Here is a 26,633-nt window from a genome sequence, read left to right as displayed (position 1 = left end):
AGCAAGGCCATACTTGTACTTCCTTAGATCAGTTCTGTATTGTGGGTCTCAAAATCCTGGAATGTCCCCTAAGGACAGACGATTATCAGTCTTCAACTTTTCCAAGTTCCTTATTTTCCCCTCACTGGAACCTCCAGCTTCTAGATATTTTCCTAATCCTTTGGTACATTGGCAGTAGTGGAAACCATGGTCAGCCATTTTTACCCAGGTGTCATTAGAAGAATCAACCTAATTTTTATGTAGCACTTCACAATTCAGAAAGGGCTCTTGCAAACCCTTCCTTGTTGATTTCATTTATAACACTGTAGGTCTTAGATTCCTCTTAAAGTAGTAGTGAAGGGAACTTTGAGAGGCCCCCTGAAAGCATGCAGACACAAAATTTTTGTAAGATATTTGTACTTTTGTCTCCTATCTGCTTAAATAGCACAATGGCCAGGGAGTAACCAATAATTGAGGACTATCTGAGACCATATCTCAGTGAAAACAGTTGGTCGATGCCTTGGCACAAAGACTCAGATTCCAGCCAAATAAGCAATTATGTCCCCCCCAAAAACAAATTAAACGAAGCAATCAACAATGTGTATTGTCAGTAAGGCAGTCAGAAAAACAACAGTTGTGTTAAATTGAGTTCTTATATGCAGTTGGCTTGAAAGATTAAGTTATAATAAGTCCAAAGAAGCCTAACTATAACTAAATTAGGAATGCATTTTTTTGCTTCCAACTGTCTTGAGAAAGTAACAATGATGCAATACTATAAATCTTCAGTTAATTAATTCCAAATTTTCTGCAGCAAGCTTTGCACCTCATCCTATATTACATACCATCTGTCTATGGTGAATATTTAGTTCTCACTAACATCCTGCTTTCCTACTCTCAGTATAAATGTATCTTTTAAAAATCAGAAAAAATTTTCTGCTAGACCAGAGAGGGATAAGGACTTGTATTTCAAATAAACTGATAATAGTGGCTTTATAATCGATTGCTGCCATCTCCTGTGTTAACAAAGCAGCACCTTCATAAGCGTGAACATAAACAAAACTGTTTAACAGGAATAATTCTTACCAATCAGAAGGCAAATTTTCTACACACAGAGAGGAAAAAAATGCTTAATTCTCTTACCTCTAAATGACTTCGTCTCTCAGCAATCACACGTTCATCTTTGTTTCCAAATAGTTTCTTTGGGGGGAATTCAAGGGCAGCAAGCTGAAATACATATTTTACAAGAGCTGTGTTAATATTAAACCTAGGATCTTTGGGCTATCATTAAGTTATTATTTGGAATCTCTATCATGGGGAAACGAGAAAGAGGCTGAAAGGTTAAAGATGGTGGGTCTTGCATCAGTTTGCCACCAACCATGTGACTTTAGACAGACATTGCAACCTTGGGTCAGATTTCCCAATGGTCAAACGAGTGGTGGAACCTGATTTTTAATACTGTCTCATATCATGTATCAGACTCTGTGCCATATGGTGTTCTGCAATTTTTGTTTTTTAGAATACAAGTTTGTTCTTTCGCTCCTCTTCTTTACTTTTGTGTTGAGATGAGAATTTGAAAACTCAACCTACACACTACCAGAACATTTTGTAAAATAGCTCTGAGATGACTGCTAAGGTTCTCTAAACATTCTTTACTGTATTTTTTCAGTTGCTATTGCAAATGAAGACTGCCCATGTGAAAAGAGGGCTTCTTGTGGAAGCTTTCACCTTATTTTCCCAAAAGTGAAGGTTCGGAATTAGTTTTAACCTGGTATTGAAATTTCAGTCATTTTTCTTATGCTTTTATTCTGGAAGGTATAAAAATCATAAGAAGAAGATAAGTTTTATTATAAGCTCCCAGGCTAGAAAGGACTCTATAATCTGGTCAGAAACTGCCCTACCTGCTTTGGCAGAATGAATGTTAAACAGAAAAAACTGCTCTGTTGATGGAATTCACCATTTCCTTCCCTTCTCACCTTGTTGAATCCAGACAAATTGAAGCCAATGAAGCATTATTAAGAAAAAAATGAACATTTCTCTCACAGTGTAGGGCACAACATGACACCAAATTCCTATTTTATACTATGCAAATATATAAGTTGATTTATATTTATATGGCCACAGCAGGAGTAAAAAATTAAGGATTAGCACCTGCATATGTAAGATTTAAAAAACATAGTACATTAAAATATACTAGACATACAGAAAAGTACATATATAATAAGAGGACAAATTGATGAATTTTCAAGATCTCGATACACTATGTAGCTAGCAGCCAAGTGAAGAAATGAAACACTGCCCTCTCCCCAGGAACCACAGGTACTCCTTCCAGTCACTCCTTCCCACCTCTGCAAAGTCAATGCTAGACTGACTGACTTCCAACAGCATAGTTTGATTCTTCGTATTTTTGAATTTCATGTAAATGGCATCATGTAATATGAAGTCCTTGGTGTCTACCTCCTTTTGCTCAAGATTCTGTTTGTGAGATTCATCTGTCATGTTATGTGTGGTGATAAATGCTCATTCTCATTGCTGTACAGTGAACCTTCTAAAACTTATTTGCTCATTCTATTGTTATTGAGATCTTTGTTCATTTCCAGGTTTTGTCTCTTATGTACTGTGCTGCTGGTAACAGTTTCCCAGAGGTCTCCTGATGGAATGAATCTATCTATATCTATATCTATATCTATATCTATCTATCTATCTATCTATCTATCTATCTATCTATCTATCTCCCATCTACTTCTGTTGGTTATACTCTTAGGAGTAGAAATGATACTGGGCCATATAGTACACATGTGTTCATCCATATTTGTAAATTTTGAATGGTTTGTTCCAAATTGTTTTGTTTCGTTAATTAACTGACAATTCCTTTCAGAAGTGACTGAGAGATTCAGTTGCTCCAGGTCCTCACCAGGGCTTTTTAACTACTGTCTTTTCCATCTTAGCATTTCTGGTGGGTATGGAGCAATTTCAATTATGGTTCACATTTGCATTTCTTTGATAACTACTGATGCTGAACATCTTTTCATATACTCATTGACCATCTTGTTAGTCACTTTGGGAAAGTGTCCATTCAAATCTTTTGCCCATTTTAAAATTAGGTGTCTGCCTTTTCTTTAGTAATTCTCTGTGTCACATTCTTTTTTGCTTTTTAAAATTTTTATTTGTTCTTTTTAAGATATACATGAGAGTAGAGTGTATTTTGACATATTATATATACATGGAGTTAACTTAGTCTAATTAGGATCCCATTCTTGTGGTTGTATATGATGTGGAGTTTCACTGTGGTGTATTCATATACGAATATAGTAAAAACAGGGAATGAATTGGATATAACTTTTCACACTCTTAGAGGTGCCCTTGATAACTTTTTCAAAGTCAGTTGTCAGTTGGGCTAATGTTTGCTCCTTTCATACTCCAGTGCTTTTTATTTTTGTCTTGTTTTGGTACTATGGATTGAACACAGGGCTGCTTTACCACTGAGTTACATTCCTAGCCCTTTTTATATTTTATTTTGGGACAGGGTTTTTCTAAGTTTCCTGAGCTGGTCTTGAACTTGTCATGTTCTTGCACTGCTGGAATTACAGGAGTGTGCCACTGTGCTTGGCCTCCAGTGCTTTTTCTACCAAAACAGAGGAACATTGGAATAGGTGATGCTAACACTAAGGGATGGAATTCCTCTCCTCCTTTTCTCACCAATGTTCTGATTTTGTTGGAACTCTTGATCACTGCCTAGCAGCCACCTATTCATATTGCTGGTTTAGAACACTTAAAGAAGAGTTGCTTTCTTTAATCTTTATCCTAGATCTCCAAAGCCTTCACACCAGCTTCTATACATTGCAGATATCCTTTATCTCATTGTCATTAAAGACAATGAAAAAAGAGTCAGCCCTGATCTATTCTTCATCTTGACTTTGCAACCCACAGGTAATTTTAAAATCAGTTTCAGATAAAATGCAAATTCACTGGCACTGAGATAAGACAGACTCAGTTTGAATCTCAGCTTGACCAACTAGCTAATTAACTGTATTTCTCTGAACCTGAGTACTCTGTTAAAACACACACACACACACACACACACACACACACACACACACACACACCAAATCTGACGGGTTTCTGTGAAGATTTAGTACAGAGTGGTGAACAGACCTTACCCATATTATTAGTTGTCAGAGATGGGTAACAACTAAGAAAGCATTATGCCTGTGTGCCCTTACTCCCTCTCTCCATCCACTGGGCTGGTAAGGTAGCTTTGAGGAGCAGAGGGTTTTCTAGAAACTGGCCTTATTGGCACAAACACTTTTCCTCATGTTGTTGTTCAGAGATTACAGGTACATCAGGGCTCAACTTCTGAGCTTCATCCAGACTCAATTTCATCTTATACAAATGTGCTCCCCCCTAACGCTGGGATGCTGAAAGCTTGGCAAGCATACTTTTGCAGTTGATTGTTTTGTAATCTTTTATGTGGCTGATGAGGTGAATTATTTTGTGAGTAGAAATGGATGGTCACATTCATGGACTCAATCAGAGATGGTGCATTGAGAATTTCAGGCATATGAACCAGGTAAAGAGCAACCATTCGAATTTCCTTGAGTGTACTCCCTGGATGGAGGTTAATATTTTGTCTATAAATAACAAACATATGAAACAACCATGTATACAACAAACATGTATATGAAGGTATCTACAGTGTATAGAAACTGCTGATGTGAAGACTTTGGAGATCTAAGATAAAGATTAAAGAAAACTTTTCTTCAAGTGTACTACACCAGAAATGGCTTAGTGCACTTAAACATACCAAGTGACTAGCAGATGGGTAGCATGTACAGCATGGATATGAATGTACGGCTGCTAGGCAGTGATCAACAGTTTCAACAAGAGCTGCCAATGGAGAACACTGTACCCCAACAAGGGAGCAGGAGAACCACAGGGGCTGGCAATAGCAGTGAGCAATGGCAGGAAGAGAGAAGGATCTAGAGATGAGCTCACTGGAGGCCCATCCTAGGACATACAAACCAAGTTAGCTCCAATCATGTTACTCCTCTCTAACTTAAATATAAAAATAATGATACCTCTCCTTATATGTAGTTAAAGGGAGGAAGGAAAAAAATAGAAGCAGAAGTTCTACGTGATTTAGGATAGAAATGCAAGCTGCTGGACCCACATCCTATTAGTGGGGTTGGGACAAGAACAAACTGAAGCAAAGTCAAATCCATGATGCAAAATATATAGAAAAGAAATGTCTCCATTAAAATAACTATGTTTATGACAGAAATAGCTTTCTAGTTGCAGCACGAGAGAATATATTCCCTCTGACAGTGTGGAAACTACCTACATTTCTCCCTTTCTGAGAACTTACCAGTGATGTTTAGGTCTTCCTATCTATTAATTTAGGTTGGGTGAGATAAAATTTCCAGTTCTCTTAGTTAAAAAGTATTGGGTATAAAGCATTTCATCTAAGTATGCCTTGATTAATATTTTGACACTTTAAAGTGACTACTGGGGGTCACTTAAATTTCCATCAACTGTATTTTCTGCTAAGCAAAAGTATTCTCATTTGTTGGGTTGCTGAATAACTATATCTAAATAAATTTATTTCAAAAGAATACTATTCCCTCCCATATCTATAATTTTACTTCCCATAGTTTCAGTTATCCTCAGTCTGAAAATATTAAATGGAAAATACCAGAAATAATTAATAATTTTTTAAGTTTCATACTACTCTGAGTAGTATGATAAAATCTCACTTCTTCCTGCCCAAGCTATGAATCATCCCTTTGATAAGTGTATCCACACTGTATATGCTACCCATCTGCTAGTCACTTTGCAACTATCTTGACTGTTACTAAATCAATTGTTCCAGTATTGCTTGTATTCATGTAACCCTTATTTTACTTAATAAAAGCCTAAAAGCACTAGAGTAGTGATGCTGGCAATTCAGATATACTAAAAAAAAAAAAAAACTATAAAGTTCTTTCTTTAAATAAAAAATTAAAAATTCTTAACAAGAAAAAAAAAGTGTATAGTGAGATTGTAAGATTAACACTTTAAAAGTATGTGAGAGAGATGGAGGGAGAGGGAGAGAGAATAGGTGAGAAAGTAAGAGCGAGAACACACATAAACACAATAATTTAACTTTTATTACAGTATATCACTCTAATTGTTCTATTTTATTATGTTATTATTATTAATCTCTCACTGTGCTTAAAAGTTAAACCTCATCAGGGCTGGGGATGTGGCTCAAGCGGTAGCGCGTTTGCCTGGCATGCGCGGGGTGCTGAGTTCGGTCCTCAGCACCACATAAAAATAAAGAGGTTGTGTCTACCGAAAACTAAAAATAAATAAATATTAAAAAATTATCTCTCTCTCTCTCTCTCTTAAAAAAAAAGTTAAACTTCATCATAAGTATGTATATATAGGTGTCAGTACTATTTGTGGTTTCAAGCAACCATGGGGATCTGGAAACATGTCCCCCAAGTGTTACAGGGGACAATTAATACTTGCTGACACAGAACATTTATAGTCATATTCCTGATCCCGTCCTCCAGCAGAAAAAAGAGACAGTCATCTTTACTTGGATTGGCTTTCTTGTTGCAAATAAATAAGCAACTAAAAAAAAAATGGGGAAAGACAGAGGGCCCTGGTGCCGACCTGCAGTCTAACTAGAGTGGGAAGAAGGAGAACAGAAGCAGGAACTGATGTTTCATTCTGAAAATGACAATAACACAGTAAAAATCCTGTGAGAAGCCCAGGGAAGAAAAGAGGCCTAGACTCTGGCCTTCTACAAGTGCAAAGGTATTGCTTCATTTGTTTTAAAATGGAACAGCAAAAGCAACCCTCTGTGGATTTCATTTATGAATTTTGAATTAATTAAACTACTTAAAATGTTTTAAAAATAAACAATTTATCCAGATAAAAAAGCAATTGGCCAGGACAAATAATTATGCCTGGAAGACCAAACAAAAAAATTTCCATTTGTTGAACATTCTGCTGTCTGAAATTCAACATTTCCAACAAATTAAGACTATATGAGAGAAGTTTATACAGGGAGTCATCCTGAATTATCCTTGATGCCTCCACTCATGTCCCACAAACATTGTCATCTTTTGTTTACTTGTTTTGGTTTCTCACATTAAATATTCTAAACAAAATCAGCAATATTATCTGTACCTTTTCATTTCTTCTCAAGTACTTTGTATTTACACATTTTCACTTTTATTGCCTCATTTTTCTAATCTAGCAGAAATTATAGATTTGATTTTCATGAGAAGTACTGTTAGGAACAATCTGTAGGTGGAGAGACTTCTCTTTGATTTCCCTTGTAACCTGTGAAAAAGGAAATACAGTGTCCTATATATCAAAATATTAAAGTCCCTGAAGTTCTATAGTCTTCTCAGGCATTCCAACTACACTGGGATCACTCTGTCTTTGACTTCACATGATCATTCTGGGAATCTACCTATGTTGTCTCCTTCTTCCAAAACCATAAGCCTCATCTAATCATGAGAAAACATCAGACAAATCTCAAATGGGGACATTCTGTAAAATACTGATCAGTTACCATCAACAGTGTCAAAACCATTTAAAAAAAAAGTATGAGAAACTGTCACAATCAGGAGTGTCATGAGAAGAGATAAGTAAATGTAATGTAATATTGTGGATGGGATCCTAGAACAGAAAAAGAACATTCAGTGAAAACTAAGGAAATATGAATTAAGTGAAGACTATGGCTAATAATTATGTACCAGAATTGGTTCATCAGTTATTTTAAAGGTACTCTACTAATGGTAAAATATGTTAATAATATATATTAATTACATGTTAATAATTAATAATTAATAAAACTCTGCACTATTCTCATCTTTTCACTGTAGTCTAAAACTATTCTAAAGTGGGATTTCTGGTTTCTGAACATATATGTAAGGAACTTGGAAGTCATCACTCCTATTCTTACAGCATGAAAAAAGCTGAACCAAACTGAAAATCAACAACTCTTCTCACATCCAGGAAAGAAGTGAAGTCACAGGGCAAGCTACTGACTCAAACTGGACAGACAGATGGTGGATACAGAGAATTACAACTTATCTGGCACAGAAACCCATAGCTGGAGTCAATATTGGTAGAAACACTTTGAATTGTAATTCAGGAATTGCTGGAGGCTCAGGATAGACTTGTATGAATACTAAAAATGGCTGAGGGGGTGGATAATTTTAGGGGGCAGGTCTCCACACTTTTGTGAGTTTTAACTCCAGTAACTACCATCAGGTTCTCACTGTGCAGATGGGAGAAAAATCCATATAGCATATGGCAGGAGGCAGAAAATGCCGTTTGTCAATATTACCAAGAGTTCTGTACCAGAACCTAACCATCTTGGGTTTTACCAGAGTGCAGCTGATAGTGTGTGTGTGGGGGGGATGGCCAATAAGATTTACCAGATTGTGGTGGGGCGAGAGGCCCAACTCAAGCTCACCAAAGACTTAGACTTAACACAGTAATTTAGAGTACTCCTCCCACTACACATATATTACTGTCACAACAATAGGGATGCCGTGTGACAGAGGATCCAAACTGAAAGAACTGCAAGTCTCAGACTTTATGTAAGGAGCCTCCAAGAAAGCCCAAGACCACAGAGGAGACAAAAGCAAAACACCAGAGGAAAGTTCAGCACCTGAAACCACAGCTACAAATAGTAAGCACAGCCTATACCCATCAGACAAACAAAACCTCACACTAAAGGCCAATCTACAATTCCTTTTCCCAATACATCATGCCAAGTTTTCAACACAAAATATTACATGCCTACACTTAAAGGCAAAAAAGCATGTTTTGCTTAAAGATAAAACACAGTCTAAAGTTATTTTAAAATAAAAAAAAAAACTAACTGAAAAAATATTGGTACTTTTGTACTCTGTCCCCCTCATCATCTATCCCCAACAAAAAGTGAGTCAGCAAAACTCAAGAAAGAAATGGAGAGACAAAAACATTAGTGAAATGAAAGCCCTAGCAGAAGGAACAAAATCAATTAGCAAAATAAAAACACAGGATAGCATAAATATACAACTGAGAAAATAATAATACAAAATGAAATGTTCTAAGAAACAAAAAATGTGACCCCAGAAATTTACAACTAACTAAACTGTCTTTCAAGTATACATGCCAGGAGAGACATTCTCAAACAGACAGGAACTCTTAATATACATCAAATGACCAAAATTATCCAATCAAGAAACTTCACAGTATGAAGATCTCAGGAATGAGGAAACCATCGTACAGTAAATACTGCTTCTATTTAAACTCACACTAAGAGGTAATTATGTATAATTTATTCAAAAAAGGATGAGAATTCTATATATTTTTGACAATATAAAAATAATGACTTTAAAAAATGGGAGGTAGGAGTAAATAAAGCTAATCTTATCTCTGTCAAAATAGTCATGATTATGAAATATTAAATACATCATCTGAAAACCAGTGGCTTTATAATTTTTAAAATGTTTTTATAATTTTTTTTTCTTAAAGTCATACACATTTTAGAGGACATATCTTGTAGTGGAGAAACTTTAATTTGAAGTTCAGCAAATTCTATGGTTTTACTTCATTTTCTTTCACTCTGTTAAATTCAAGTAAAATTAAATTTAATGTCTATACTTAAAAATAGCATATCTAAAATGAACACAATGTTTTAAGGTCATTTTATTCTTTTCCCCTATTCTTCTATCATTTTAGATCCTTTTTATCAATTTATGTATCCAACCTTTTATCTGTGCCTATTCATTTTCTAGATGAATACTTAAAATAATGTTCATTAAATGGTAACATTAATTATATTTAGAGAATGACTTTGGGTAATCTGCTGCTTTCTTCTTGTATTTCCTTGTATTATGTGAAATTTTTATAAATGAGCATGCATCACTTTTATAGAAACAGTAAAAAGTGATTATTCTTTTCCCAAATTTAATGGAACAGTTAAATTAACACCATATGTCTTTTTCTTTTAATAACCTGCGATTTGGGGCAATCGGATTTCAAGTCTCAACAAATAGCTGGTTGAACCATGTTGGGCAATGTGTAAAACCTCTCTAGTTTCTAGTTTCATCATCTGTCAAAGGGAAGAAACTGAACTGAGATGTTTTAAAAGTCTCCTTTCAGCTCTGAAATTCTGCAACTTGGATTCTGATGATTAAAATCTCTCAATGCTATGTTACAAGTAGCACTTTAGCTACTGTGGAGATATTTTACCTATTATCTTGGTTGTGCTGTATGGCTTTTGAGGAGTGTATCTTACTTCCTGCAAAATCTCCATATACTCATTTGAAGCAATGTTCAGATGTGTGCAGGGAAAATGGAGTTTAATATAATAACAAAACAGGTTACTTTTCAAGAAGTTATAGAACAGAAAAAGGACAGGCACAAAGGGGATGCAGTATTCATGAGAAAAACCTCCAAAATGGCCTCTTTTCCTGCTGTAGTCATTATCCTTAGAGCAGGAGTGGGAAATGATGCAAAGACGCTTGAGTTCTTATGGGAAAACTGTATACTAGCGTTAAAAGTGATGACTGAAGTCAAATAAATGGGATATTTGTGGGAGATATCATAAACCTAGAGAGTACTAGAAGAAATTTTAACAACAGCCCTATGGCCTACTTTGCATAATTATGAAATTTGATTATGCAGAATAAAACACAGGAAACAAACAAATGAGGATTAAAATAGCACTTTTTTTTTGCTCTAATAGAAACATAATGACAAACTTGCTCTGCAATTCAGTAAATAAAACATATTCTAGAGACAAAAGGGCTGAAATAACAGCCATTGGAAAAATGAAGTCAGTAATTTTGAAAGTAATTAATGAAAGCAAACTTTCATTTCTTATGAAATTTGTATTTCTCTTCTTCAATACATGTAGAACCTAAAAACTCAAGTGATTCACTTCTAAGTTTTATGTTGAAAAATAGATATGAAGAACTAGCAAGAGAGTAAGATAATCAATTAGTTACTTTAAACTAATGCAACCATTTTATATATTATTTGTGAATCCCAGGTTTAGAAAAATGGAAGCACTGAGAATCCATTTATCTAACAAGTTCAGTAGCTACACGTGCATTTATGCTTTTCAGAAATACTTTCACCATATCCTCTGTAATATTTCTTAATGATCCCGGAAACAGTGATATTTTCATCTACAAGTTGTTTCTTCTCTGATTCCCAGTGAACTGACATAGTCATCAAGTCTCCTGACTTCAATGTTTATTACATTAAAAGAAGTTTGCTGCCATTAAGAAGGCAAATTAAATATAATTGGAAAGTTTGCTTTCATTAAAAGCTTTTCTCTCTTAGCCAAGTTCACTTTTTAGTTTAGCTAGACCCTATATTAAGTCCAGGTGGTCTTGAAGGCAACAGACTGCACAGGTTTCAATAAATGGCAATGTCATTACTTTGGATACAAATAACAGCAGTCATAAATATAGAAAAGAAATTAAAATGAGGAACAAAAGCCTTGCTTATCTTCTAAGATTTTTAACAATTAAGTAGCTAAAACTGGATTATAAATCACTGGAAAAAGAAAGATTGAGAACTAATAAAGTTGTGGAGTCTTTACTAATAAAAGAAAAATATCTGACTTCTGTTAACACTTGATAAAAGTGTAGTTTATTGCCATTCCTGATTTACTAGTCATTTTCTTTACTCCAGTGATACATGGCTACTTAACTACTACTCAAGTTTTACAGAGGGGAGAAAAAATTTTAACATGGCACTCTAATTGGTCACATCAGCTATAACCTGTCTTTTGCAAGTAAATATACCTTCTTATAACTGGCAGTTTTTGAAACATCTGCACACTGCAAGTTTGTGGCTTTAAATTTCAGCCACTCCAGCTTCTGAGAAATGAAAATAATGAAAACTCATCAAAAGGCTGCCATAATTCTCACAGCTGACTAGATGGAAGCATTTTTGACTACTCAAAATTAATAGCAGCTCCCAAGGCCTTAAAAGAACAGCTGTCACTGAGAAATATACTCACAAACAATAAGCAATTCTCTTCTAAGTTTGATTTGTTAGTGGCATGAAGCAGCAATTGTTTGGGACAACCTAGATGGGTCATTAAGAAGCAATGAGTTACCTTTTTACCATCAGAGGTCTAAAGCCCACATGGCATAATACTTATGAGCCACCTGCTCTGTGCCTCTCCTAGGACTTGTCACATACTACATTGTTCTGAAGTATGTGTTGTATGAAGGAGCAATGTAGAAATTTTTGTTGGTGGTACAGGGAAATCAACAATTAAAATTAGAACACATCATTAATGCAAGCTGCTGTCCTCTTCTCAAAGAAGTACTAAAATCAAGTACCCTGGAATCATCCTAGGTATAAAATCATACTTGGAAATGTAGTTAGGATTGCATCAATTTCCAGTTATATTTGTATAAAGATTGTATCTTTTCCACATGAAGTTCTCATTCTTCCCAAAGCCAGTGTCAATTTCATTCAGGCATGAGCCAGTGAAAATAGATCTGAGAACATTCATGTATGCGGCAACAATTTTTGAAAGAACATCCAGATCTGTGAATATTAAATATTGCAATTTTAAGAATATGAAGTTGAACCAACTCAAAGGCTTATATTTTCCATCTCTTAGTATGATGCTAATTGTCTCTTTCAGGAACTGAGGCATGCCAGGAACTTGTCATTGTAATGACATTGAATAGAAGAAACAAAATTTCTAGTAGTCTAGTTAGCATCCATGGGGACTTGCTATGTAACTGATTTTTATAGGGAATGAATTTTCTCATTTTTTATTTCATCTAGAGCATTCTGTAAATTTCCCCTTGTAGAACGAATACTGTCATGAAGAGGAACACTGTCAGACAAGGAACAAGGAATCAGGAGACAGGAATCTTGCCCACTCTTAGGTCTTGAACAAAACTCTCTCTAGGTGTTTGGTCCCTCTTGTCTAACATGAAAACCTGGACTACACATTAAGTCATTATGGTCCCTTGGCAGGTGGACATTTTATACTGTGGGTTCTAAGCCTGTTGCTGTACAAGTTTCCTTACTTGCTGCAAAGAAGAATGTGATAAAAGTCTACATCTGTGGTAACTGAAGAGACATTTCTTCTTCATTGTTCAGGTCTGAATGAGTCTGTTATTAATGTTGACAATATTCAAGATTATCTGTCTCTAGATATCACTTCTTTAATTTAATGATCTATAATAATGAAAAATCAACTAAAGTTCACAAGGTGAATGCAAAAGAAAGGACAGGAAATATCTAATCAGTGGTCCACTGAGCATCCTTTGGGTGATGCTTTTCCCCAAATACATGGTCCTGAGACCCACCTCAGGTTTATTAAAGCAGAATTTCCTAGTTGAGGGCTTGAGTTGACATATTTTGGAAAGGCTTCCAAGGTAATTCGATGTTCTTTGCTCCTCCACCTATCCTTGAAAGTAGTGATTTAAATGCTGTTTATCTACTGGGTGGAGAAAATAGTATAATACAAACCACAAAGTGAAAAACCTGGGTCCCTGATAACATACCAGGTCAGAATGCTGTGGCCTTCTATTTTTGGCTATATAGCTATTTGCTATTAAAAAATTCAAAGAAGCTGAGGGCTTGGTGTGAATAAATTTATCTAAGGCTTAACGGATGCTCCCTGTGGCTACGGTTGGTAGCGTTATAATTTGGGTGGTGAGCAGATTTGTAATTTTTATATTAAATTTGGAATGCTGGTTATAAAACAGTCTAAAATGCATTTCAATGAAAGATGGAAAATAGCTATCAAAGACAAATATGAAGCCAGTAGCCAGCTTTTTTTTTCTTGACTGCATTGGGGAAATCATTTGGAGAACATAGAAGGTGATAAATGGTTTCATCAGCACAAACTGAAAGTCCACATACAAATTAAATAACCTCTTGCCTAATTATTTCCTTCCCTCCCACTGGTATTTACTGGGCACCCAGAGAATGCTAGCTGCGAGACAGAACAATTGCTGTAACACAGTAATCTTCCATTTTCACTCGAAGGCTCTCAAAATATTTCTCTCACTCAGATTTGTAAGGAGAAGAAGGAAGCCCCTTTAGGGATGTATCTGATTGAGGCTGATTGTGTCTGACACTTGGGTACTCTAGTGACTCTGATTTTTTTCACAAATTGTGATGACTTAGTTATGATATAGGCAAGCAGCATGGACTATTCAAAGAAACATATACTCTCACCAGGCACGGACATTATACTCTCACCTTAGCACTTGTTTTGACCACATTTTGGTAGATAAAATGCCCCATTTTCATTGTTCATTCTTTGACCTCTAAGCGGACCAACACAAAATTGCTTCCAAATCACTTCTAGCTAAGAACATTATAAAAAAAGTCTTCAATGATTAATTCTAAATAACCCCTTTCATTCTGAGAAGATTCTCCTGAGAAATTAGGCACTGGTCTTTGTGTATTCCTGCAACTATAACAAAATACCTTAGATGGGGTAATTTGTATACAAAAGAACTTTATTGCTCCCAGTTCTTGAGGGTGAAAAGTCCAAGATCAAGGGTAAAGCAGATTGGGTACCTGGCACCTTCCATGTCCTCACATGATGGTAGAGGCACCTTGTGTTAGGGCACTAATCCCTTTGATTAGGGCTTCACCCTCAGAATAATCACCCCCTAAAGACCTCATTTTAATACCAACAAATTCAGAATTAGATTTCAGATATGAATTTTTGAGACACATAAACATTCAGTTCATAGTAATTTCCATGAGGCTGTAACACTCAGAAAGGAGAACTCCTTGTTAAATGTACTAAAATAAAGTCCTTTCAAAAATTAGCATTGCTGAACTTCTGAGAATCAGTAGCTCTTTCAATGACTCTTTGACTTTCCTGTCCCAAGTCATACTACTTTCTTAAAAACATTCAGAGCCTATACGACCGTAAAGGGACACTAGGTCTTTACTATTTATTTTAATGGTTAAAAAAGGGATGTGGTTTTCAAAGCTTTCCTTTTTCTTTTCAACTTCTAGATGGACTAGGTTTCTGTCTGGAGGACTCCCAGACACTGTGATCTGGATTCACCAGTAAACCTCATGGACACTAGACATAAATAGTAACTCTACCTCCTCCTCAGAGAAACAAAAAGGGAACACTTAACAGGGTTTTGTTTCTGAGAACCATAACTTGATTGATATTTAAAAGGCTTATGCTCACTTTAATAAAGTAAAAAAATACATAGTTTCCATATAGAAAGAAGAACACTATAGAAATGGTCAGCATGATAAAATTTCAAAGACATGCTAATCTAGCAGATGCTGCACAATACTTGATAGTTGATTTCAATAATTTATTTTATCTGAGACTCTTACAATCTTTTACAAACTGGCTGTGGCATTATCATTTTACAGATGCGGAATTTGGAAACACAGGATTTAATTCGATTAAGATTCCACATGAGGTCAATGAAAGGCAGCAGAGAATGAAAACCAGAAGGAGCTATTGTCTTGCATAATACATGTCAGTATATCAAGAAAACAAATTAATTTGAAACAAAAGGGGAAGCCTATTTGAAATCTGAAAGAAACTGCTAAGGTCAAAATAAATGAATAAGTAAAAATAAATCAACAATTTTAACCAGCCAGAATAATGTTGCATTCCCAGTGGGAAGAACTTGGCCCACTCATACAAGCACACCTGAAAACAGAAAACGAGCATGCACTTGCAAACGAGCTAAGACCATGAGCAGCTAATTTGGTCTTCTGTATAGAGGGCAAAGAACTTAGTTTTCTTTTTTCCTTCATAACATTTTGTTACTATACAATAAAAAGCATATGACAGTTTTCTGCTTTTTCCCTGCCCTCCATGCCTCACTTGTAGGTTGATAGAAGCCTAGAAGCCTGAGGTCTTGCCTTCCAAATCATTCATTCACTTTGCTTGTAATAACCCTAAGTTCCTTCTATTTTCTTCAGAGACATATATTATGTGATCGACATCTCCTCACAGTTTTAACTGGCCTGCCACCCAAGTGTACATAAAGTGTCCCTGAGGGGTCTTCAGTTGACTAACACATTTTATGGAAAAAATTTTAGCAAACATGAATCACAGGAATGTGAGAAAACAGGGAAATCAGAAGACTCAGTTGAATGGTGGCTAAGAAATTCTTAAAACCTTCTCCCAAGGGTGATGACCTTTAGGGCTCTCAGCCTACCCAACTCCTGTGTATTCATTCCTGAGCTTGGATTTTCATAAATTAAGTCTTTCAGGACATTTGAGCAATCGGTTTTTTTCCTCCCCCACAGAGAAATTTTCAAATCAGAAGACATGTAAGCATGTTCAAGAATGTTCAGAGAAGTTGTCCTAACAGCAAAAATCGGAAACTACCCAAATGTCTAGCAAGAGGATTCTGGAAACTTGATAAGGTGAAAATGCCAATTTTGTTACTAGGCAATACTGTTCATGGAAAAGATTATCTCCCCACCACCTCTGCTTCTGGACAGGGAGAATGAGAGCTAGATGGTGGGAAGCCTAGCTGAAGGTGAGATGACTGATAATTCCATGTGCTTCTTGTAGAGGCTGCAAATTCTGCCAGTGGAGTTGTCACACTCCACTGGTAATAGTGCTGGTTCTCTGTGGCATGGGGAAACTAGAGAGGTTCTTGCACCTGCCCAGGTGGGTCTCATCTCCATGCACCTAAGCTATTACTAGGGAGAGATGGGATGAAGGCTCCTGGACAACTCTGTAGAATGCTGCAGAATGCTGGGAGACCCTCACCAAGCCTCTGCCCTATTGGCAAGCAGTGGTCCCTGTTCTGTATCCTTTCCAGGCACCTTCATGCAAAGTATGGCTTATAGAAAGCGTGTGCTTCTGAATTTATAGTTGGATCCAGGAAGACCTTCTGGGAAGTGCTGCAAATGGTATCTCTGAGGGCTAGATTAAGGCTCACTTTCACAGTCCCTAGATATATCTTTGAATAATGTCAATCTTTTATCATGAACATGTAGTCTATTTAGAAAAAAAAAAAGATTAGAGAAAGAAAAAGAAAAAGAATCTCCATAAAAGGAACTGTCACATCAAACTATTTTAGAGTATATCCTCCAGGAGAGAACATGGCTAAACTCCAGAAGAAAATGTGAAAGAACAGGATATAATTTTAGATAAAGTTGCAAAAGATTATAAGCTGTGACAAAAACTAAAGTTTTAAGGTGACAAAAGATTCTCTACCTTGGTGTGCATATTACAAATTCTTTGTATTTTGAATTTCACTGTGCTCTTCAGTATTTTTCCAACTTGATCTAAAACTTGAACCTTGTATGACTAGGAAAATTTAATACATATCATTTTTAAAAAACACATTATCATCAAACATTTTGTTTCTCTTGGTATGAAGAGAGTAAGATTAGTTCTCTACTTGCACAGAAATAATGAGCATGATCTGGTGAAGGAGCTAGGTAAAGAAATGATGTTCCCACCTGGCTATCAAAAAGTTGTCTGTGGGAGGAAATTTTCAGGATCCTTCTGTATCAACCCTTTGGCTTTCCTGAAGAGGTTATGTCTTTAACAAGTCAAGTGATTTCTAGGATGTTTTCAGGCCAAGTAGGCTATTTGAAAGTAGCTGATTACTTCAAGATTAACATTACATAATGACAGCAATAATACTTGACAAATTCCCAATAAGCACATTATTGATTTCAAATCCCAACATACACTTAGCAAGCAAGATAATATGAATCTGAGCTGCACAAAAGAAACTCCAAATTTACAGAACAATATATGGATGATATTCAATTTTGTATTTCAACTTCCTTTTGAAAATGTTGAATCACAATGTTCTTCTCCTTTGAAATGTTTCATCTAGATCTAGAATAACATGCTACTGTGTTTTAATAGATCATGTGCATTTTAAAACCAAATTTTAATATCATTGTTGGTTTAGAAATGGGAAATGGAGTCAAACTGGTTTCAAAACTGGCTTCTACTCATGGTTATGTGCCATGAAGCATATTATTCACATCTCTCACTCTCAGCTGGTAAATACCCCTACATTCACAGTACTATCAAGAGCACCATGAGATGCTAAGCACAATACTAGGCACAGGATAAGCACTCAGGAAAGGGTGAGGAAATGGGTCGCAGTTGTGGCAACTGAAAGGCAAGACACCATCAGCAGTTTCTCAAGGGCTTAAACCAGCATGCCTTCTTTCAACACACAGTGTATTTTAGGAGCTTACTACATAGTTTCAAATCACTGATCATCTATCTCTTCTCTCTGAAATAATATGCACATGTGTGTCTCACAGTTCTTTTATATAACTAACTTTTTAAGTCCTTCTAATAAAGTTAATTAAGTTACAAACTTGAATTCCACATGAAAATGCAATTTTCATTCTTGGTTACCCTTTCAATTCTCAGTATGTCTTCAGGAAAAGGGACTTCTGTTAGCAGAAGTTATGAGTATAATGGTTTTAACACTGAAACTTGGCTAAAAATTGAGACAAAAATAAAAGAATTTTTCTCACTTATTGGTGATCTAAACCATGACTTCTGAGAGATCGTTCATAATATTCTCTTTAATCTATAGGCATACATCATTCATTTTCCTTCGTACTTCCAAATGAGTGTTTAAAATCAAATTCAATATCTAAAACAGACTTGTAGATGTAAGCTCTCAACTATCCCAACAATCTGTGTCTATACGGCCAATAAAATGGTCTTTTAAAAGTAAAAATTGGATAACTTTCTTACTTGAACACTTTGCAGTGGATTGATAGGTCTCTACCTAGCCCTCTGTCTCATTCCTACTACCACTCTTGCCACTTTTCACAGGCGTTTTAGTCCTAAACACACAAAACTTGCCCTTGCCACCATGAGCCTTTGTATTTGCTGCTATTTCTACTTAAAATGCGTCTGCCTCTAGATTTCATGCTTGCTTCATCTCAACATTCAGGTTTCAGCTCAAACCTCACTTATTCAGAAAGGCCTGCATGGCCTGTTGCCTCAAAATTGCCCACTGTCCAGCTCTTATACCACATAATTAGACCCTGTTTCATTTTCTATAAGGCACTTAATATTATTTGAAATTGCCTTATTTGTTTATTCTCTTTACTTCATGAGAGGGCAGAATGTGGCTGTCTTGTTCACATCTGTATACAAAGTTTATAGTTGCTCTTGTTGTGAGTAATAAATGAAGCCATTTTAATTTTCTTCATTTGATGGTCACTTCATTTTTTAAAGTATGTTTGTAATACACATTTTCCCCCTTGAGAAAATTTTACATGTAATAATCTCTTCATTAATTTTTTCTGGTATCAAGAAATCTCTTTGATTTTCAGATTCACATCATTCTTAATCCCATGTAAGTTTTCTTCTATTATATCTTCAAAGATTGCTTGTGTTATATTTATTTAGTTTTCTTTAAAAACACTAATTAGAGAAGTATACTGATGCTTTTCAAACTCTTTTGAATATTTCAATTCATACTGAAACTAGAATGCCATCTTGTCAAAGAGCCCAAACTGAAAAGAAATTATACTAAAGTGCTCAACAACTTCTGCTCCATCACCCTGACATTTGTCATGGAAGGCAAGCAACTTACTTAAATTGGCAACTACAATATGGAATGTTTAATTGTCAAGTATTAGTGATTATGTTTCCTTATTTTGAGGCTCTTTCCATATGATTTTAAGATATATAAAAGAAGAGATTTTTATTTTTATCCACTACTATTTTACTGAAATCTAGAAAAGTGTGTTTATATGGGATAGGTTAAACTAATATTAGATATGGTATGAATATAATCATGGGATGAGTGGGAGTGTATGTGTGTGTGTATGTGTAAAATATACACATCCTTTTTTTTCTTTTTCTACCTATTACTCTGGGAATTCAGTGATGTTAATACAATGTGCAAAAACTATACATTATTAAAGAACTGATGTAGTAACTCATAGCCAGCTAGTTAATAAGCTGCAAAGTTCACTTTCAGAAAAAAGCTGCTCTTTACATTTAATATGTATATAATATTTCTACTTTTTATTGTTAATATTAGTTTGAGACGTGGAGGGTAAATTATAGAAATGAACTCATAATTTGAATTTTATGTGTTTACTGCTGGAACTGAAGCCTCTTGGGAACACTAAACTGTAATTCCTACCTGAAACTTCTTCAATTTTATCAGAATACTAACTAGTGTGAAAGCTGAATAACAGAATTTAAAACACAACTCAATTTTACCTGAACTTAAGGTTCTTCTACACATCAAGGAACCTTTATTTATAGGTATTTCTCTTTGTATTCTAAGTCAGATAAAAAAGGGCAGAAGCCATAATGTTAAGGAAATATTATTTAATATGAACCAAATTAGGGACAAAAGTTTGACTAATTTATTTTTAGGATGTCATAAACTATAAAAATAGTGCTGAAAATCAATAGTGAAAACAGGCTAATTAGACAGTGATTATTCATTGATTTGCAGACAGTTAAGCCCAAATTTTCAAAGAGATATACATATACAGACTTCCTATAGTTGAAGTAAAATCATTTTCATCCTTATCATTAGGAAAACACAAATCCATTCTAGGAATGCTTTTCTTTGCTTGAAATTATTTCAAAAGCTAATATTTCTCTAGAAAGAAAAAGATTACTTATGTATCAATACACCCTGGCATCTGGTCTCATACATAAAATACTTTCTTGTTTCTAGATAAATTCATATTGCTTGCTATCTGTCCCCCTTCTCCATATTTGAAGGCAAAATAATGCTCATGTCTCAGTTTCTCACTGAGTGGACATCTAAGCATGGATGTAGTTTTCTTTAAGAGACAAAATGGAAAAATCTATACTAATTTATTACTATTTCATTTTAATAGGTTTTATAGTTGAGAAGTTACAAATTGATTAAAAAATTTATTTAAAATTATCATAAAATTTATGAAAAAGATGAAGTTAATTTATTACCATTTTCTAAATCTTGTACTCATAAAACCTTTAAACAATGTAGAATATAAATAAAAAAACAAAAACTAAAAAGATATATTTGATAGATGAGTAATTAAAATAAAACTTGGTGATACAAGCTAATACTGAGAGAGAGAGAGAGAGATGGGGGACATTGCTAATGCAATCAGCTCATTTACTTTATGAAATGAATGTTCTTAATTGGAGATAATAATTTCATAACTTACCTCTGCATACTTTAATTTCAATGTTTTATGCATTTCTCGAAAACGACTGTAACGCCTGAATACAGTCCATGTCTCATCTAGGACAGTAATCTATTAACCAGGCAAACAAAAATGAATCAGCATTAATTAGAAGAAAAAGTAAAAATTTAAAAACATAATTTAAAAATTAAATTAAAAGTGATTAGCATGTAAAATTTATCTAGAATTAAAAACATTAATCTAGTTGCATAAATAGAACTTATAAATAATAATTGCACTCTATTAAATGTGCATCTTTGGATCCCAAATATGGGTACAAGCAGCACGTGGCAGATGCCCCAGAGGGGCCAATGGTCACTTATTAATCAGTTACAAAAACTGTCCTTTAATTTTCCACTTGGGTTGGAGAGAGAAAATCCCACAGGATGACATTTTTGGTACAGTAGTGTGCCCATACAAAATTTGTCACCAGAGTCTACTACAGTATACAGGAGGAGAAAAAAGCTAGAGAAGGAGACTCAGAGAAAAGAGGAGGGAGAAGAGGCAGGAGGAGGAAAAGGAGAGAAGACAAAGTGGTAGACAGGAGTGGGAAGAGGACAAATAGAAAGAATATTATTACTGCATCTCTGTGATTATTCATTTAAATGTACAATATATTTTGCCTTCTTTAGAGGAAAAATTATCAATCCAGCCCTTAGCTACCTGACTAGGGTGAAATCTCTGTAGCAAATCAACTCATCATAGTAAGAGAGAGGCTGGCAGACGACATTGTCCTTTATAAAAAGACCTAAAGCATAGGCTAATGAATCTTGAATTCCTAACTCCATTTCCCACCATTCTGAGTTCCTGACCTATGTACCCAACCTGGAAGACACTCTTCTTCGGATGTTTCCAAGTTGCCATATTTGACATATTCTCCTATCTCAATTCTGGTGTTGTCCATCTCAACACATTTCACTACCATTTACCACTCCATGCCAGCCAAATGGGGATGCTGAAGCCAACCCAGAATACCATTCTCTTAACTTAGCCAATTTAAACAAGTGCTAGGTAGTGCTCCTTTTACTTCCTAAGAATTTCTTGGAGCTCTACCCTTCTATCCTTTGCCATCACTAGCATCTTATTCTAGGCTATTGGATCTCATGTAAATTTTGCAAGAGTCCCTCCCGATGTCTACATCTACATTTGCCCCTTCCAATCCCTTCTCTGAACAACTATCAGGGGATCTTTTTTTCCACTTCCTTCCTTAAGAACACTTAATAGCTTCACTCTACTCCTAGAAAAGACCTAATTTTTTTTAAACCTGTTCTGACTACCTATAGCACACTCACTTTAGGGGTCTCTCTCCTCAGGTGTTTACACTCCTGCTACACTCCCTGAATGCACACTGTCTCCCACCTCAGGGCATTTTAATTGGTTGTGTCCCTGTATGGGAAATCTTAACATGCGTATCAGAGAAGTGCCCTTCTTAAAGACAATAGTTCAGCTGAATTCTCCTGCATGTAAATCCCAGGGGCATCATAGGAAAAGAAAAGCAATAAGAGGAGAATACACAGGCAGGTAGTTTTATGAGAAGGATCAAGTTTTGAGTCCCAGTCCTTCTTTGGTTCACTCTTCCCAAAGTCTTAAATGAGATGATTTGGGGGTCATATGAGAATGTACATTTTTTTATATTCATCATTCTGATTCTGTATTCATTTGCTTTAAAATAATGTTTTGATTGTGGCAGGTTTTTATGAGTTCCTTGAAAAAGTTATTTTCATAAGGAAAAAAAAAAAAGGTGAACATATTCCCGTAAATTAGTAAGTAAACACATGAGTACAGGTGCTCTGCAGCTGTGGTAAGTTTTCAAGGACTGGTAGGTCTTGGGAAACATGGCTCTTGGCAGCAAAGCTGGTTGCCCTTCCTCTTCAGTTCCCTCCTCAATAGACCCACAGAGTCATGGCCAGCACAACAACTGGGATGGGAACTTTCTCAGGACCAGAGCACAGCAATGCACAGTTTTAGCTGGACACAAACTAGGGATCCAAAAGAGACCTGGAGGTTGCAGGGGCCTTCTACCTTCCCATGTTGCTGGTGTTCTCCCTGCAGCCAGGAAAACCCTAAGAAAACCCTCAATTGTACCCTGGGAGGATAAAGATTCAGGATAGCTCCCAGGTAAGACCAAGCTGTATTGTGACGGGATTGCAAACAAAGTTACCGGGAGAAATGTAGGATTCTTACATGACCCAGACTCTGATGTCCCCTGCTCCCTAGCCTTCTTCTGAAATCTTTCCATTGTATTACTTGGACTCATGGTTAATCATCCGCAAAATACCTTAGATACTCAGCCTCTGCTGTGAATACCCCCTTCAATTTCGCTTTAACTGAAAGCTGGCTCTTCCCCAAGGAACCACTTACCCACTAGCCCTCTCAAATAGAAGCAATCAAAAGAATATTTCCACAAGCACCCTTGACCAGGTCTGCTCATTTATCACCATCTGTTCTGTACTTCATTTTTCTCCTGTTACCAGGCAGAAGATGTACTAATGCTCCTAGTTAAGGTCGACCCTGTGGAACACTGGACTCCAACCCTTTTGCCCTCTGAAAAGCATAGCAATTAAAATAACTTAACCATTTTCTTTTCTCTTCATTACACAAACATGTTTCCTCTCTATTCCATTATTCCCATAAACATCTAAACAAGTTATTATTTCTATCATTTAAACTTTCTATCTTGATCTTCCTCTTCCTTCCTGTCATCAATACATTTTGTCCTTTCCATTAAAACAAAACTCCTTTAGAAATATTTATTCATGTCACCATCTCCTTTTTTTTTTCATTATCACTTGGGTCCACTGCAATCTACTCACCATTCCACCCAAATTATTCTTACCAAGGTCATCAGTGATCTCCATATTGTAATGTCCCCTGGTTAATTCTTGGTCTTGATCTTACTTGACCTATGGGGAGGGCTTAACATAGCTAATACCTCTCTTCTAAAATCTTTTTCACTTGGCTTCCAGGTTGCTACACTCTCTTCTTATCCTATTTTTCTTTGCTGGGATTTCTCATCTCCCTGACCTCTAAACATCAAAGAGTCATAGAGTTTAATCCTGGAACATGTTTTATTTTCTACGTGCACTTCCTCCTTTGGTGATCTCATTCATCTCATAACCTTAAATTTACAGGCTATGACTCCCTGGATACTCATATCTCTCCCCTGAACCCAGACTCATATATCCTACTGCCTACTTAGATGTCTTATATGTGCTTCAAACTTAACATGGTACACTTATCAAAATCAATCTTACTGAAATCCAATTCCCTTCCTTGTATCAGTAAATGAAAATACCATTCTTCTGCTTATTCAACCCCCAAACATAGCATTGTCCTAAATGTTCCTCTTTCTCACACCTCATACTGTCAGCAAATCCTTTCTGCCAATATGAGACTCTGGCTCTTTCTTACCACCATTACCATCTTTAAGCACCATCATCTTTGGCTCAATTCTTTTTAGCAGCCTCCCTGTTGATTCCCTTGCTCATGCTGTTGTCTCCCTTCCCACTGTTTCCTCATTCTTTTCTCAATACAGTCAATAAAGTAACCAAAGTGATCTCATTAAAAATTCAATATGATGAAGCCATTTCTTTGTTTGAATGAGACACCTTCTCAGGGTTCCATATCACTCAGGCACAAGTTCAAGTCACTGACCTAAAAGGATCTTTTCCTGACCTCATCTCCATCTTCCTACTCTCTCTGAAATCCTTGCTTATTCTAGAATACATCAAACATACAGCAAATATGACCTCAGAGACTTTGTGTGTGCTTTGCTCTTTCTGGAATGTTCTTTCCCAAGTTTTCATATGACTAGTTCCCTTAGTTCCTTCAAGTCTTTGCTCAAAAGTCACTTTCTTAGTGATGCTTTTCTGAGCTATCCTATCTCAAATTGCAACCCCCTTTTCCCATTTCACACCACTTTATTCTCTTCTCTAATTTCTTCTTGTATTTAGCACTTCTGATTACCAAACATGGTCTAGGTTTACTAAAATATCTTGATTTTTGGTTCTCCTCCCCACTAGAATGTAAGTTTCAGGACAGGTAGCTTTTTATCTGTTGGTCACTGCTCCTTAGAAGAGTATGTGACACATAACTGGCATTCTGAATGAATAGTCGAAAGATGGAGCCCCATGATGGACTTTTCTTAAATATACTTCCATTCTTAGTGACTTGAAATAGAAATGTTCCCCACCACACACTTTTAGCAGAAAAGGCCTTAAAATGACGTTGAACAAAATTAGGGCAAGGTAAACTGCACACCTGTCCTGTGGGGCTTTAACCTCTTTGCTGCTATCACTGCTCATTAACATTGAACGATTTTTTAAAAATCTCTTGATTACTGAAATGGCATTTCAAACCTACCTCACAATATTGGGAATCATTCTTCTTTCCTATGGTAGTCGTAGGATAGTTCCTTTACAAAGGACACCAATTTCTGTAACAAACCACGCATGCCAAATACTAGGAAGGACGGGATGCAGCTAAGTGACTGAATAACATTGAGGCTTTATAAGAAGATAAGACAGCAAGAAGAAGATAAAAACTACCCTTCCTAAGTAAGGGTGCCCCCACAAAGCATCCAATACACCCCTTTCTGCTTTCTTGATAGTAGCCTCCAGTGCTTACAATAGTAGATGAGATGCTTCCATTGTCTGTTGTAGAGCTGGGAGGAGAAAGAAAAAGATGGCCCAAGGGTGAGAGGGCTAAGCCCATATGAAGCTTTGTAATGTATGTATTCCTTTGAACTGGGCTTAATGAAGTCAGGAAAGGTGCAGAGTGGTCTGTTGTACATATGAGCTCAAGGAATCCTGCCTTTATTGAATTGGAAAGGAAACTCTCTGGAACCATCAATATGATGAATGTAGTAAGTTCTCAAAAATATTGAACGATAAAGATCATTACAGGTGTATTATGGTTAATGACAGATTTTGCCTTGTATCTTACTTAGTTTAATAACTTCACATACACATCTCAATGTCTTCTGTCCTCAATATTTCAGTTCACTGTCTGAAACAGTGGTTCTCCAAGAGGGATACCAACAAGCAGCATCTGCTTCAATCAGGAACTTCTTAGAAATGCATATTCAGAAGTCTTACTCACATTTACTGAATCAGAGGTTTTGAGCAGGAGCTAAACAATTTGCATTTTAAAAATTTCCTATCAGGGGTTCTGATGAAGGTTAAAATCTGAGCATCCTTGCTGAAATTCACTGCAAATGTGGCTGCTCCAAAATTAGATAGCCATGTTCCAACAACCTCTCAAGTCCAAACCCTTAGCAAGGCATTTGGAGCCTTTTCTAGGCTGACCCCAGCTCCCAGTGCATTAAAAATCTCACACTCCAGACACCTTGTCAACACAGAATACAGCATATCTGTAGGTCTTTTGAATATCTCCCCAAGGCATACATCCCTTTCTGCAAGGGGAGGGTGGCTGTCCAGCCTTCAGGGCAGGGTTCACCCCCCAATTCCTGT

The 26,633-nt window shown here is 36.0% G+C and overlaps 1 protein-coding gene across 3 annotated transcripts in view; it reads right to left on the bottom strand.

Moving 5' to 3' along the window:
- Window positions 1-26,633, bottom strand: part of Kif16b (kinesin family member 16B) — a 307,313-nt gene that overhangs the window by 44,154 nt on the left and 236,526 nt on the right. For all 3 annotated transcript variants that reach the window (XM_026397642.2, XM_026397643.2, XM_026397645.2), the window contains 2 exons: window positions 21,145-21,234; window positions 1,120-1,203 (listed from right to left, as the gene is read on the bottom strand). In XM_026397642.2, the coding sequence (XP_026253427.2) occupies window positions 1,120-1,203; window positions 21,145-21,234 (174 nt within the window). The remainder of the gene's footprint in view (window positions 1-1,119; window positions 1,204-21,144; window positions 21,235-26,633) is intronic.

This window comes from Urocitellus parryii, chromosome 6 (assembly GCF_045843805.1).
Source record: "Urocitellus parryii isolate mUroPar1 chromosome 6, mUroPar1.hap1, whole genome shotgun sequence".
Lineage (NCBI taxonomy): Eukaryota > Metazoa > Chordata > Mammalia > Rodentia > Sciuridae > Urocitellus > Urocitellus parryii.
Note: the sequence above shows the minus strand (reverse complement) of the source record. Positions and strands in the feature narration are given on the sequence as shown.